The sequence below is a fragment of the Urocampus carinirostris genome, chromosome 8, assembly GCF_059441175.1.
Source record: "Urocampus carinirostris isolate Australia breed hairy pipefish chromosome 8, RoL_Ucar_1.0, whole genome shotgun sequence".
NCBI lineage: Eukaryota > Metazoa > Chordata > Actinopteri > Syngnathiformes > Syngnathidae > Urocampus > Urocampus carinirostris.
This window is the reverse complement of record NC_142356.1, coordinates 24,572,879-24,588,980: the sequence shown is the minus strand read 5'-3', so window position 1 is coordinate 24,588,980 and position 16,102 is coordinate 24,572,879. Positions and strand designations below refer to the sequence as shown.

Genomic DNA, 16,102 nt, shown 5'->3' with positions numbered 1-16,102 from the left:
CTCTTCATATGGCTTGGTCACAGCAACAGACCCGGTTTTGGCTGTACATCGCTAAAGAATCCTTTATATGGAGGCTCATTATACAATTTATGTTCACTGTTGAGATACTTTATGATAAAAACCCACACAACAAACTGTTATTACCCATAAACGCTAGTCAAGTACACAGAACAATTTGATTATTTTGATCTCTCTCACACACGCCCACTGCGCTCAAGGGAAATACATCCATAAACTATTCGTTTGTCGTTTTTTTGTGACATATTTACAAAGGAACTCTGCTTGCACCTAGTTTTGAAACCATCAATTTTGAAAAGATTTAAGGTCGAAATAAGCTTCAGTTATCCTCAAAAACTGTTGGAGACGTTCAAGTTTAAAGTGCCATATTTGTTGATACGGGACACAGGCTCTGGCATTATCATTATTTAATAATAATTTTGCTGAACTTTATCTTGAAATTTGTGGTCTGGCACTCTCTCTACAAAAAACATTATGGGATATTTTTAATGACATGGGACACATATGCTCTGCATTATTATTCTTATTTCATATATTTTATCAAATCATCAAACGCAAAATATTTGGTCGTTTACAGATCTTTTGGTCAAAAAGGTTCTGGACCCCTGTTTTATAACATCATTAAAAAGCCGACTGAATACATAAATATAAGTATTACCTTAATTTGCAAGGAGAGCTCGATGAGTCCTTTTAATGTCCAAGTGCAGGGAGGGTTGAAGATGATAGGGATGCAAGAAGACACAACACTTCACATCCACTGAGCAAGCTTGTGAAAATGCAGCAGTCTCGCCCCAAACGTCAGAGTCTCCAGCGCCCACCCCCCTGCTATCATCATCACCTCACAGGATGCAGGTTACATTGTTACGTGATCGTCCACTGTGAAAGGTTATATATCCATCCATTATCTGCACTGCTTATCCTCAGTAGGGTCGCGGGGGTGCTGGAGCCCATCCCAGCTATCTTCGGGCAGTGGACACCTTGAACTGGTTACCTGCCGGTTGCAGGGCACATAGGGACAGACAATTCGCTTGCTCATTCACACCTAGGGACGATTTGGACCGGCCAATGAACCTTTTTGGAAATGTGGGAGGAAACCGGAGTGCCCGGAGTAAACCCACGCAAGTACGGAGAACATGCATACTCCTCACATGTTGAGTGGTAGATCTCAGACCTCAGAACTGTGCCGCGGACACACTAACCACTCAGCTGCCGTGCCGACCACCAGTGGGAATATTTTTTATTTCCCCAAGTGTCCCCAACTGCTCCCTCAAAAATATTAATTCTTCAGCAAAGACACATTGTAACTTATATAAATGTATAATTATTTTGTTTACCTTTTTATCAAAAATATTTATTTCAACATTTTTCTTCAATATTCTTAATTAGGTCCTTATGAAAGTTTACATACTTAAAATGCAATTTACACAAAAATAACAAGTGTCTAATAAAATACTGAGCTGCAAATATTATTACCCGGTGTCAGTCTTTTGCTGATATCATGCCATATTTTGAGGTTAAAGTGCTTGTAACTGCTTTCGATTCTGGGATTGACCACTGAGGTTTTGGACCTTGTGGATAATTTAGACATGAAGTATTATTAACTGTTGCAAATCATGATTCTATTTCAAAAAAAATATTTTGCGTCTTCCATACAAAAATATATATTTCATAGACAAATGGGAAAAAATAACTAAGGGTTTGGGTTAGGGTTAGGATTACGGTTAGGTTTAGGTTAGGGTTAGATTCTTTAGGATTAGGGTTAGGGTTAGGGTTAGGTTAGGAAGCAATCTTACTTTCTCAAGGTCCCCCAAAAAAATTGGAGGTCCTTGGGAAACCAAGTTTCTGCACTGGCCATCCAGGAAACTGGAGCGTTTCTTACCTGCGTTCGTTTAGTCCATCTGGGAAAAGAGTGTTAAGTCTTTCTATCCAGTGTCTTTCTGCCTTACGCCTTTCCCTTTGTGTCCAATTGCTGTTTGTTTGCAGGCCCCAAATTTCTAAAGCCTGTAGTCCATGTTGAATGACGTGGGCGACAAGATGTGTATTATTTTGTCTAATGTTTCTAATGTTGTAAATGTGTTGTGCTAATCTACATCTGATAGAATTTCCTGTCTCTCCTATATATTTAATGTCACAGTGTTTACACTTTATGACATATATACAGTTTTCCGTAGTAGGTGTGATTGTTTGTTTAATTAGGTAGTTTGTGTTGGTGACGGTGTTCCTAACTGTGGTGGCTTGTTTGTAGAATGTGGGGCCCTGCGTTTGTGTTATGTTGATTTCCGGTAATTTACTTTTTACTAAGTAGTCTTTTAGGTTTTTGTTTCTTTTAAAGGCTGAGATGATTTTGTAATCTTGGATTATGTCTGTGTTCTGTAGTGTCTGGTTTATATTTTGTCTATTTTTTCAATTAGCAGTTTGGCTAAATTCTGAGTAGGTACTTATTAGGGGGATAATTTTCTGTGTGTCCCGTTGCCCTGTGGTTAAAAATGTTTTACGGACTTGCCTGAGGAAAGATCTAGAGTATCCTCTCGGTCTCAGTGCCTTGAACAGGGTTTGAGTAGCCTTTACAAAGTCCGTATTTTGTGAGCAGATTCTGTGGAATCTGAGCAACTGTGATTTTATTAAGCCCCTATAGGTGTGTTTTGGATGTAGGCTGTTTTTGTGTAAGAGTGCATGTGTGTCTGTGTCTTTGAAGAAGGCAAGGGTTAGGGTTAGGGTTTGGGTGAAGGTAAGGGTTAGGGTTACGGTTAGGGTTAGGGTTAGGTTAGTAAGCAATCTTTCTTTCCCAAGGTCCCCTAAATCTGAGGCCCTTGGGAAAGTAAGTTTTTGCACTGGCCATTCAGGAAACTGGAGCTTTTCTTGTTTTACCTGCGTTTGTTTAGTCCATCTGGAAAGAGAGTGTTGAGTTTTATTATCCAGTGTTTTTCTGCCTTGCGTCTTTCTTCTTCTTCTTGTCTGTGTTCTGTAGTGTCTGGTTTATATTTTGTTTAATTTTTCTATTAGCAGTTTGGCTAAATGCTGAGTAGGTGCTTATTAGGGGAATGATTTTCTGTGTGTCCAGTTGCCCTGTGGTTAAAAATGTTTTACGGACTTGCCTGAGGAAAGATCTACAGTATCCTCTTGGTCTCAGTGCCTTGAAAAGGGTTTGGGTAGCCTTTTCAAAGACCGTATTCTGTGAGCAGATTCTGTGGAATCTGAGCAACTGTGATTTTATTAAGCCCCTGTAGGTGTGTTTTGGATGTAGATAGATAGATAGATAGATACTTTATTCATCCCGGTAGGGAAATTCACACTTCCAGCAGTCTACCTCGTTGTTTATTAACAGATGAACATGATGCCCTAGGGGTGCTTGTAGCGAAGTGGATGACATCACGCCAGTCCAAAAATTCGACATCCCTGCGGCAGATGGAAAACTTTTCTTTGTGAAAATCCAGGGATACACCACCTCGTGTTAGCAAGTCCGCCTCCTCTCCGATTCCCCCCGGCTTTCGTCTCTCTGTTTAGCGGCGTTGAAGCCGGATTGCTCCTGGTAGCTCCGGGTGGCTACACGTTAGCGTCCGGAATGCTAAACGTGAGCCACGTTTCCGCAAAACACAGCAACTGCGCTCCCTGTGCGCTTCGATGTTTTCACCAGCACTCGATGATCTTATTTGGTCGTGAGTTTGCATTTAGGCTGTTTTTGTGTAAGAGCGCATGTGTGTCTGTGTCTTTAAAGAAGGCTTTAGTGTCTAAAGTTTGTGTTTGGGTGAATCGCATGTGTAGGTGTGACGAACATTGTAAAGCGCTTTGGGGGTCTTCATTGACTTGAAAATCGCTATATAATGTCATGATTGCCAAAATTTCAGACCATGCTGTGATTCCTGCCTGCCTTCGGTTTCGGCCTGTTTCTGTCCCACGTTTACGACCTGCTCTCCTGCCTTGGCCATCGACCTGCCCTCTAAGCCGTATCGATTCTGCCTACCTGTCACGGAACTGCCATTCCGTCCAACGCTGCTAGCGACCGACAACCATCGGCTTCCAAAGCAAGCTCTGTCAGCTCAATCCAATAAAGATTCCTTTCAAATGAACTTAATTGGGTCTGAGATTCAATTCTGGGTCGTGACATATAAATTCAGACCATTTACCATTTTAAAATCAAAATACACCATTTACAGAACTACAAGAATAGTCAAAAACTTCTAAAAATATGTATCTTTCTTAGAAAATAAGTTCATACAGTTTATACAACATCCTATTAAACATAGCCATTCATGGCCACATATTCCTATTGTAATTTGATTTTATGGAACCAGGGATATATCAGTAATTACATTACACCCTTATGAAAACTGTTGACAATATCTGTGTATTGTTTGTTATTGCAACATCCATTGCAGCCTCGTCATCCTAGAAGGGGCATTACCTCATCTGTGGTCCTTTCTAAAGGTTTTTTTTATTTTCATCAGGTTTTTGAGTTTTTCTTTGCCCTCATGCAGATTTTAGATCAGGGTATGGTGTCATAATAGTCTATAGTTTACAATAATCAGTGGTCTGTGCAGCCCTTTGAGATTCCTTGTGATCAAGGTCTATACAAATAAACATGCCTTGACTTAAAAATATTTATGGTCACAAGTTTGGATGGAAAATAAGCCAATTTGGTGTAGTGTAGGTCGTGAATTTGACCACAAGAGGGAGTATGTCTCTTGTGCATGGTGATGACCTCAAGGAGCAGTCCCATGCGGTATGACTGTAATGGAGAACGAGATTCAGAGAAGTACTAAGGACCCGGGGCCAGGCCAGGCAGGGAGAGCTGGAATCATGTCGTGGAAAAGGGGCTTATAACACCAGTTTAAACCCGGTCCTAATTAAAATTACCTGGATGATAATAATTGCACAGGATGATAAATAAATAAAGCCACATTTGCTAATTGATAATAACTAGAATATTTAATTGTGTAATAATTGTTAAACGAGTTCTCAAATAATAAGCGTCATTAAATGACCATTAAATGTTTCTTTTGACAGCTTGTTGAGCTCCAAATTTGCGCTGTCTCTGCATATTTACCTGAAAACAAGACCATCCATCATTTGATTTGCACTATGGTGTGAAAGATACCATCCCCGCAGCCCCCAACCACAAACAAACAAGAAACCAAATGAATAACGGACTAGTGAGAAAATGTTGGGGACTATTTGACTTGCGAAGAAGAAATTAGAAAACGGTGGTAAAACAAGCGTGTGGCTTCATCCAATAAAGTAAACAGCTTGTAAAGGGACACTAAATGCTTTTAACAGCAGCCAAGGGGGGGCACCAGGAGGTCATTTACTCGAAGCATCGCCGTTCCTCGATCAGTATTACCTGCGGGATTTTAGTTCCTTGCTTTTATTGTTGCTCACTCGCAGAGATTCCTGATTGGGACTCTTTGGAGTTCTAGTCATTTGACATGATGATGGCAAAACTCATGTTTCTTGAAATCAGAACACATAACCAGTGCCTCGGCTTGCTTTCTGCACAACTCAATAGTTGGTATTAGAATAGGGTTTGTGTACCAGTGACATGCAGTCAGGGGAGGCAGTGGAAATACAAAATTCAAAATATATCAAAAATCTTATTTAACTTCAGAGTTGTAGGGTTTTCTTTTTTAAATTCTATTTTTTAAAATTACATTATGAATACTATTACTACAATTAGTATGTAATGTATTACTGTGCTGAGCGTCGTCAAATGCAGGGTGAGGCCGCAATTATCTTGCCTCATGGCAGAGGGCGATAGTGAGACCATTGATTTCTAGCACCCCTCAGCCCAAGGCAAGATAATTAGTGGTAGTATTAGCAAGCAGTCATTTTTTCCCGCTGCATTCACCTTTTTTACATAGGATTATGTATCGATGAATGGTTTTATTCAAGGGGATCAGAATATAGACTTCATTTATAAGTTAAGGTGAGACAACAAAACTGTTTTTCTATGTTACAGTTTGTATATTACTTTCTTACTCCGCCAATCAAAAGGAGGTCTGATTAGGCCTAAAAAAAATCCAGCTCAACCTGAGCTAGACCTACAGGTATTAGCCCGAGCCCGACCAATGAACATGATTTGCAGGACCGGGCTCGAAGCAAACACAAAATTGAATATTTTATTTGTGTGGACTCAGTAAAAAGAGACGTGATTTATGATAAACGAAAGCCTGTCTTTTCTGACAAAATCCAAGTTAAACAAAACTGTATGAGCATTTCATATATTATATTTCGTAGTCAGCAGTGGTTAATATTTTCCATCATTGACAATTTTTTTCAAAAGTTGATCAGAAAAACTTAATGGCTGTCTGTCATTTTGACAGGTTGAATATTGGGCCAGAAACCACTGATGTAGTATGTATTTAAGAATCTCGGACTTCAAGAGAGACACAAAACTCACCGCATGTCACTGGTTTGTACACTTTTGGTATCCAAACTCCGTTCAAAGGAATTTAAAATGGTAAGTGGCAAAAAATCTTTGTATTGTACCCCTAAGGCAGCAGGTCCAAAGATACTTGTATGACAGAAAACACACACTTTAAAACAGTCACGATGAGAATTATTGTTATTACAATGGATGCTCTTATTATACAGTACAGATGCTCCCCTACTTACGACCATTCGACTTAAAATGGTAGATACGAAAAAAAAAATTCAGAATGTCAAAAAATATCTGGGAATTGCTGTAAGTTGGATTTTGTATTGTGTGCACCTTTTTCTGAGTACAGGACATTACTGTAGTGCTTCTTTCCGCCACTATAGGCAGGTGGCGCTGTGAGAGGTCACTCAGCATCCAGCTGGAAATCCGGAAATCCGCTTCCTCTTGCTAGTCCTTGTGTAAAGATCTCTCCTTCACCTGCTCGTAATCCCACTGCTGCCACCACTGTAGGGTGTCGTTTTGTATGGGTAATGGATTAGTACTCGTTCAGGAAAAAATACTCAGAAACACTTACAGTCTCATTGGAGAGCGACAACCGTTAGCACTCGTCTATTGTAAACACACCAAAATCTTTCCAAAACTAAACTCTCACACTCCCATACACTCTTGCACATTCGTCGCCCTACTGACATCATTTGCCTACACTGTCTCCAGCGTGCCAAGAACTTTGACATTTTTATTGTTTGATATCTCACGCATCCATTCAATATGGTTGGTTTGAATTGTAAAGAAGAGGCGAGCCGTATCTTTTGAAATGAAAGTGGTATGAGAAAGCTTGATGCGGTTGAGAAAATGGTTGGAAGGCTTCTTTTGAGCCACTTTTTACCACGTCTTGAAGCGCAACTCCCAAAAGTAAGTTACAATTACCTTTATTTATCTTTACAGAGCATATTATTTTATGAAATGTTTATTTTTTTAGTACAAAACAATACAGGTTACTTATACAAGCCATACATACTTATATAAACCTTAAACATACAAAATATAGCACTGAAGCAACTTACGAACAAATTCAACTTACAAACGATCGTCCGGAATCTCATTTTTGAAAATGGTGATGATAATGATGACGATGTAGATGACGGAGTGACATACACAAAACGTACGTAAATATGTATAGTCTTGAGGTGTTTGTTCTATGAAAATACACAAAATATTTACTTATAAAACTTAATTATTAAGGAAGTGGGGTAGAATCAAATAAGCATATGCGCTTCTTCCGATTCCTTTTCAGACATGTTACATTCACATAGTTTTGGTTTTTTGACTCGTTTTTTTGTTTTATTTTTGTTTTCTCATGTTCGAAATAAAGTTTCATTCATCCATTCATTCATTCATTGTTCACATGCTTGACATCCATCTTGAAAATTTAACGGTGAATAGGAATTGACCTAGGCTGATTTTTGCTGGCAAAAATAATCAAAACGAATCAAGGCGAGCTTTAGGAAATATATTTTTAATAGACCAAAACATCTTGCTTCCAAACACGAGTGTAAGGACAGTAAACACAAGATAACATGAATCATTTAAACACTGACTTAAAAATACATCTTTGCACATGCAGAAACAAGCTGAACCAGTAGGTGGCACTAAAACGGCTTTCTTTTTATTTTGTTATTAGCAACTTCTGCAAATAGGAACGTTGAAATACTAGATATTTTTTTAAAATGAAGGATTATTAACATTAAACATACATTAGTTTGTTGCTACAAAACCATCATTAGGTTTGTTTAATCCCATTTGCAAAATGCTATTAAATGCTAGATAATCTGGATTTATTTTGATATGTGAATATAAACAATGATCCAAAAGTATAAAAAATATTGTAAAATATAAGTTTAAATCAAACAAAATTCCATTTTAATCCTTGCAATATTTACATTACAATATTTATATATGTACGTTGTATGGACGAATGTACATGTAAGCATCTATAAACGTAGAATTGTAAATTAATGCGTACTTTGTGGTATTTACTGGTATGTTTATACTTTATACATTTTTACAGCATTAATCTGGAAAAATATATATTTTAACATATAAAAATTTGTATATATTTAATATACCAATATTATGTGCATAGAATAAAAAATACTTATAAGATATGTATAAAAAATAGAATATACAAAGAAAAGAAACGAAAACAGTTGTATTTGTAATCAAAGTACATTGTTTACTAATTTTCATGTAAATCAGTAAGGCTGAAGTTTTTTTTTCCACACCTTTTCAGGCCGCCTCCGCCGTGTTTTCTTCAATAATTAAATAAATCTATCGTTTTAAAAATATTTCTTTAATAAAGTAGATAGAATCTGACCTAAAAATGGATGCAAGATTAAACTGGTCATATTCCTGGTTAAAAACTGGCATGGTTCAAACGTCCACCGTAATATGGGGGGACTGGTGTGTGTCAGGGGCCAGGAGGTTGAGTATTTGAGTTTTTTGCGTTGGCCCCTGTCTAGGCTGCCATCCAGATGGTGAAGGACAGCAAAAGTGTTGCCAAAAGGGTGAATGGGGTCGCACACCCTAGGTAAAGCAAGACGACCGCGCCGCAGAGGGCCGTGACATAGGAACTGGTCCGACTACAAACGATCTTCCGCACCGTCGTGCAAAACTGGGGAAAAGAACGCAAAAAACAACACAATCATTGTCAATGTCATTGTGCAGCTTGATTCTTGATCGTCACGTTTTTACACTATGAATGAAAACAGAATTTAAAGAGCTTTAGCCTTCATCTATTCCATGTGACCTCCTCAAATGTCAACACGTGGAAAAAAACAAATCCTCGTAAACCCGGAAAAAAATGCCCATTCCTGTTTAGCCGGGAAATGTGAAATGACTTATTGAAAACCCTCAGTTGTAACTTTAATTTGATTGCCGTGAAATTTATCTAAAACTGTATTTTTCTGGGACAAATACCCCCATAAAACATGTCAGGTTCAAAAAAGTTTTCCATTTGTTAGTGTGGCATGAAAACAGTGAACAATTTGGGTTGGGTTTCATGTGAGTGAATTTTTTTTTAATTTTTTTTTTTGAATATGGGCACATATTTATGAAATATAAAATGAATAATAAACATTTTGTTGTTCACTTTTGTTGATTGGTGGTTGTTGCAGTTTTATTTTTTAGTGCTGTGCCAAAAAGAACTGTACAGTACTTATTCATTTATTCGAGGTAATAAGAGGCCTATTTCAAGTATAGTTCAATTATGAAAAACGAGCTCGTCTAAATAATGCACGTACTTGCACGTGCATCATGAACAAGGTTATTAAGGCTTCAATCATTACTTTAGGCCGGAAGATGGTGGCAGAGAGGTAAAATGTTCCAAAATCCGGACAGCACCTTTAATAATGTAATCATTTTTTTTATCATTTAAACAAACTGATGGTTGCCCATCCATCCTTCAGGTTTAATTGTAGTAGTAGGTAACAAAACTTCAAGGTTTAGGTAACACAACAAATTTAAATATTTAGAACAAGTTAATTGTAAATTAAGTTTAAATTTAGTCCCCAAAAAGCCGTTTAATTAAAAATATGTATTTCAAATGTTTTGACACTGGCAATTTTCTTTCAATATTTCAATCAAATAAAGACGAATTTTGTTCGTAACCTTAGGGATCTCATTTTTTTCAATGTCTTTTCTATCAGGTATGCTAGGTGGAAACCCTCCTGCCCGCAAAAAGGAATGTCAATTTATTTTTAAATAAATATATTTTAAAACCCCAAAGACACTTAAAAAATGACACAACATGAATTTGGATAGTGATGACTTCATACGATTTAATATAAAGAAAAGGTTGAGCAGGAGTGACAGAAACGGGGAATGGTATTCTCTGATCTGAAGGCTTCTCACCCTGTTTTTCCTTACAACTTTAAAATCCATACATGTCTTCTCTCCTTATGTTGAGTTTCTACTAGTGCTCTTAAGTTCAAACTAAACACAAAGGTTAGCAAAATACCTGATAGGTCTGGTAGCTGATGGCCATGCCGTATCTGCAGTACATGACATAGTGCTCGCAGTTGTACCACAACAAGCTATAGGCCACGGCCCCCAGCAACTTCTCAGCCCTCCTGGCCACCTCGTCGGCATCCAGCGGCGGCTGCTTGCAAACGCTGTCCATCCGGTTGACCAGTACCGTAGACCCGTATGCAAAATCCCGCACCGAGTCCACCCGCACACTAGCCACCTTCGCCACCACACCCAGGATCAAGCGGTTGTTGGTCACCATCTTGGCCACGGACGCTTTATTGCGGGTAAAAACCGGTAGGATGTCCGGGATGAGGTGAGCCACCCGGCCATCGCCCAGGTAGATCCCGAAATGCGTGAAGAGAGTACGTGGGACTTCTAGGAGGTCGCCCCTCTTGTACTGGGACAGTCCGAAGTCAGAGGCAGGATCCTCCTCCTTCGTAGGTGAGGCGAAGAAGAAGCTGAGGAACTGGTAGAGGAACATAATGGGCGTCTGAGAGCTGGCCCGCACCTGACGGCTTTTATCGGGGATAGGTGGGTCGGGCGGAGGTCAGCCACTGGCCCGCCAACACAGCAGGACGGGGAATAAAGCAGCTTTCTCTAAGAACTCCGTGCCCGGTCTGGAATGTGAAATTGGCGATTCATTTGCAGGGAATTAAGGTCGAGGTTTCGCAAATCCTCATTCCTTAAAAGGTCAAACCAAGGTGGGCAAAGAGTAAACCGATTTTGTTTGTAAACTCTCTTTATTGTAATTTGGCAAAATAAAGTCATCTAGATATGAACGATATATTATGTCTAATTAAATGCCACTGATCATGGGTTGTTTGACAATGGGCCGCACAGAAAGATTTTTGGGGGCCAATACCGTATTTATTTGTGTATACACACATTTTTTTTACCCCATAAAATAATTCAAAGTTTAGGTGCGCAATGAGCAATGATTGATTGGTCGACAAATATTGCTGACCTCATGTCCTCAATATTGAACCAAATCCTAATCACTTGGCCACTAAGATTGTGGATATCAAAGGAAAATGCATTGACTTTTATCTAATCATCACACAATCTTAATCACGTTTTACAAAGTTGTAATGGAGAATTATGGGAAATATTTCAGCCAAAATACCGTTGTACAACGTGGTATTGTGAGTAAAATAGTATGATAATGAGATCAGATGTAATGCCTTTTCTTATGCTACCTAAATATCTAGTGGTCCAGCGAGTACACGGTGGATTCAAATGTATTATTACAATGAATTTATTGTATTGGTAATGTTTATATTGGGCCTAGCCGCGAGAATAGTCACGCATTAAACCGGTCCGAGGGACAGAAAAGGTTGCCGACCTCTAGCGTACGCACAGTTGGGCGAGTACCGACATCAGATATCAGTATCGTGCCGATACCAGACCATATTTCCTTACAACAGCACTCGTTGAACTGAAGGCATGGAAAGCTGAATTCTTCCCCTGAGCTGGCCCGCGGGCCACCTGTTTGACACCCCTGTGCTAGGTGAACGTGCTAACCACCGCAATACGGAAATTCACTGTATAGAGACGTAAGGCCTTCACCAACAGAGGGAGCCAGAATGGAAAAAAGACCTTTCTCAAAACAGGAGCCTGATTTTTCACATTTTAAAGGGACAGTGTGCATTATTTGACCATTAGATGCCACTTTATTGTGCAGTGGAACCAAAAAGAAGTGTTCAAAAGCACAAAGAAGAATACAAACCATTTAGACTCAAAGTAACGAAAACCTACCATTTTAATTCTTTTTTATTGCCAGGCTTTTGAGGTTTTTGCGTCCCCGTAGCGGCAATTACAACAGCTCCCTTTACGTGAATGTTAAGAAAAATAATGTACATTTCCTCAACCGATGAACATTTGACTTCCCTTTTTATAGTTTTCTGAAGATTTGTCTCGGATAGGAACGGTGGTAGCTTTTTTTGAAAGTAAGATTTACATTAGTAAACATTTTCTGAACTGGCAGATATATTTATAAAAATGCTGTTTTAGAGACATAGAAAATGATAATAATTTTAATGTGTGAAAGACATGTGTTATTGTAGTTTAGTTAAGAATGTTGGACACTTTTAGCTAGAGTCACAGCATTGGTTATTTATTACCTTTGCGAACTTTTTTCTTTCGGCATGAAGGGCTCAAATGCCGCTTTGATGGAGGTTTGTTTACCTCCCAGTCCAATTGTAGATGCACAGTCTTCGTCTTTTACTTGTAATACTTTTTGACATGCCGTGTATTGTAATATGTGCTGGTACAGATTATTTGTGTTTCCTCTGGAACTAGTGACTACGTGGAAACAAATTCTGCAACGGGCGTTTTCTCCTGTTCCACGTCCGCTTCGTCAAAACCAAAATAGGTCCAAACAATGATGTACTGCCCTTCTTCGGTGCAGGCTTCGTTTCCTTCTCGTTTGTTAACTCTGGGACTATGTTTATGGAGTCTGCCATAACATTCAATGAGCTCACACGGTGGGTGTAGCATAGTGTGGTGCTTGCAAACTTTGAATCACCTTTATTAGCTTGTGCTGTTATGAAAAATTGCCTCAGATTGTTCGGCACTTTTAGATTTCGAACATTAACAATTGTGGTTGGCCAAAACTCCATCACTCACTACAAAACCTTAAAACCTTCATGAGAAGGTAGTTGCCTTGCATGGCTGACGCTGCTATCGGTTAGTTAGTGTGTGTAAAAAGGGAAAGTGTGAAGCACATTGTAAAGCGCTTTGGGAGGTCTTCATTGACTTGAAAAGCGCTATATAAATGCATAACATTTACATTTAACGTAAATGTTGTTTCCTAGCCACAAATGGCAGTTGTGAGTGTAAAAGAATGACATAGTCTGCAAATTACCAATGCTTTAGGTCGCTAGGTCTTAGCATGAAGTCTGCAGAATAGCATCAACATATGTTGTTCTGTTGAAAAACCACACCCCAAAAAACAATCGTAAAAATAACGATTTAATTTATTCACAATTTTTTTCACACCTAATAAAAAGACACTAATGAAATAAGCCAGTTATTGTCATCACAGATCAAAAAATAAGAAAATATAATGTATCTAAGGCACTTGGGAATGTATAAACAGAAGGTTAGAGTCTGTGGTGGTTAACCAGCCATCCATAGCGTGAAGGGAATAAGAATTGTGGGTAATGTAGTCGAGGCGACCATGCCGCAAGAGAGCATGGAGATTAGTCCCAGGGTTGCTGTCGCCAGGATACTTCGTCTGTCTCGAATCAACCATTTTATGCACTCGCAGAACTAGGGGGAACAAAAGAAGTGGTATCAAATTAGTATATTACTCATTCCCACTTGGGTTTTGCGATTAGAACGTTATAGGTAAGATGAGAACTTTTTTCTTTCTTCTTCTTAATCATTTTTATCTCAAGGCAGGTTGTAAGTTAGTCCTATGTTCATGTATTTAGACACCGATATCCCTGCTGTTGACTTATAGTGCCACAGAAGTGCTTGGCTTTCGATGTGCTTATATATTATTTTCACTTATCAAAATACCTATTTCAGATAGGTGAGTAGAACATATTTACTTGAATTTCTCTTTAATTTGCCCAGCTAATACTGTATATATAAAATACAATATATAATTGAATCTTTCCTGTGGGATTTTCATATCATTCAGAAATTGACAAATGAATAACTCTGATTAAAGATCAGTTTTGCAGGGAAAGAAGGAAAATTATTGAATAAATTGTGTTATCAAATCTAGGCTTCTTGATTCATAGAGCCATGAAAGAAGAAGAACAAAAAAAAATCGTGAAGGCTTAGTTTGACCTTAAATCTTGTCAGAAACTATGGTTTTAAGCTAAGAGTTCTTATTAAAAATGTTACAAATACTGCCAACAGGAAGGATAAGGATGTATTTAGGGGAGTGAGCCATGTGTCCAGAGATCCGCCCATCCAATCAAATTACTTTTGGTGCTTCATTGGTATTTTTAGTTTGTTTTGTGGGTTTTCAAGATAAAGTGTCCGTATGCTGAACATATATTGTTTATTGAACTTTCATATATACAGGATTCCATCGAGACTCTATTTGGAAACCCAACTGCCCCCCAATTTGAAAGGCCAATACACAGGGTGTTCCAAAAGTCTTTGGCACCATATTGACCTTAAACATGCGAAAACAAGCACACAATTGAGTTAACGAAATTCAAAACATCAATGGAATTAGGTCTAAAATGCATACCTGTCAAGCTCCAGGGCTCCATGCCCTTACAAACTGTCGTATTTTCCCTTACAAAATACAAAAAAATCTTACACCATATTTTTTTCCCCAAACGTGTTTATTTATGTAGTGTAACATGTTATATTGTACATGTGTTTCGTTATATCATTCTGTACATATTCTTAATAACAAAACAAAAAATATCAAGAACAATTGTAATCAGCGTAACTAAAATATCCATTAATAACACTTTGAATTTAAATTCTTAAATAAAGATATTTTTGGAGGAAAAAAATAGTTGGCATTTCTATTTTGTAAACCAATATCAACCATTGATGTGTAGTACCTAATTTCGACTCCCCTGCAAAATCCTCCACCCTCGCATGAACGGGCATTCTGCTGCGCTTCCGACAATAGCTTTATTGTTTTAATAAGCTTATTATATAGAATACGATCGCTATTGTCGGAAGCGCAGCAGAATGAGCGCTCACGCGAGGGGGGGAGGATTTTGCAGGGGAGTTGAAATTAGGCACTACAGCGGCTGACGCGTGCGCACAGGAGCATCAAACGCTCGCTTCGTTTGCAACGAAAAAAACGATACCGAGATAGAGGCTACCGCGGCAAACTCGTTTGACTTGATTGATTTGGTGTATACCGGATGGTACCCATAATTGACAAATTTGCGTTTTTCCGTACAGATTTTCTTGTACGTCGTACACGTCTTAAAATACATAATAAACGTACTTTGTACGGCAAAAACGTACTATATTAGTGCCATTCATAATAATGAGATATGAGGACTTCAAATGTGCCCAAGACTTTTGGAGCACATTGTATTTGGAAAACAAATATCTGTGTACATTTATTTTAAAAGTAATTATTAGAGCAAAAAACAAATCCGCGAAAACTGAACCGCGAGTGCACGAGGGTGTCCCCAGCCTCACCTGTTCCGTCTGTCGGCTGCAGGCGCGCCCGTATCGGCAGTGGGTGACGAAGTGTTCGCAGTTGTTCCACAGCAAACTGTACGGGAAGCTACCGAGAAGCGCCTCCGCCCGGCGGGCCGCCTCCTCCGCGGGGAGTGCCTTGGCATCCTTGCCCCCCGAACCGGCTCCTTCTGTGCGGTTGACGAGAATACGGGAGCCGTACGCAAAGTCCTCCAGGCTGTCCACGCGCACCGTGGCCAGCCGGAACATGCATCCGGCGATCAACCGCCCGTTAGTCACCACCGAGGCAAGAACTCGCCGGTCGTCGGTGAAAGCCGGCAGGATATCCGGGATGAGGTGCGCCACGCGGTTGTCACCCAGATAGATGCCGAAGTGGGTGAAGAGTGTGCGGGGTACTTCTAGTAAGTCTCCCCGGTGCAGCGGCGGATGAGGCAACGAAGGCGCCCGTGGCTGAGTGGGACGTTCGTGCGCATGCGTGGAGCCAAAAACCAGCACTCTGAGCTTGCAGAGCAGGGAGACTTTCTCCACCAGGAAGGCGAACAAGTTGATCAT

The 16,102-nt window shown here is 39.3% G+C and overlaps 2 protein-coding genes across 2 annotated transcripts; both read right to left on the bottom strand.

Annotated features, from left to right (window-relative positions):
* Positions 1-7,891: 7,891 nt before the first annotated feature.
* On the bottom strand, positions 7,892-10,937 carry LOC148361317 (lecithin retinol acyltransferase-like). The gene is made up of 2 exons (XM_088343122.1): positions 10,407-10,937; positions 7,892-9,062 (listed from the first exon to the last, which is right to left on the bottom strand). The coding sequence occupies exons 1-2, from the start codon at positions 10,896-10,898 to the stop codon at positions 8,907-8,909; spliced, it is 648 nt and encodes a 215-aa protein (XP_088199248.1). The 5' UTR covers positions 10,899-10,937; the 3' UTR covers positions 7,892-8,906.
* A 2,495-nt stretch (positions 10,938-13,432) lies between these two features.
* On the bottom strand, positions 13,433-16,102 carry LOC148361316 (lecithin retinol acyltransferase-like). Its single transcript, XM_088343121.1, has 2 exons — positions 15,551-16,102; positions 13,433-13,687 (listed from the first exon to the last, which is right to left on the bottom strand). Exons 1-2 carry the CDS (start codon positions 16,100-16,102, stop codon positions 13,535-13,537), a joined length of 705 nt encoding a protein of 234 aa, XP_088199247.1. The 3' UTR covers positions 13,433-13,534.

What these genes read in the sequence shown, in the direction of transcription:
- LOC148361317 (XM_088343122.1), bottom strand. Translation starts at nt 10,898, where the DNA reads ATGTTCCTCTACCAGTTCCTCAGCTTCTTCTTCGCCTCACCTACGAAG. An exon ending in TCAGCTACCAGACCTATCAG is followed by an intron (nt 9,063 to 10,406) that starts GTATTTTGCTAA and finishes TCTTTTCCCCAG; the next exon opens with TTTTGCACGACGGTGCGGAA.
- LOC148361316 (XM_088343121.1), bottom strand. Translation starts at nt 16,102, where the DNA reads ATGATCAACTTGTTCGCCTTCCTGGTGGAGAAAGTCTCCCTGCTCTGC. An exon ending in GCAGCCGACAGACGGAACAG is followed by an intron (nt 13,688 to 15,550) that starts GTGAGGCTGGGG and finishes TGTTCCCCCTAG; the next exon opens with TTCTGCGAGTGCATAAAATG.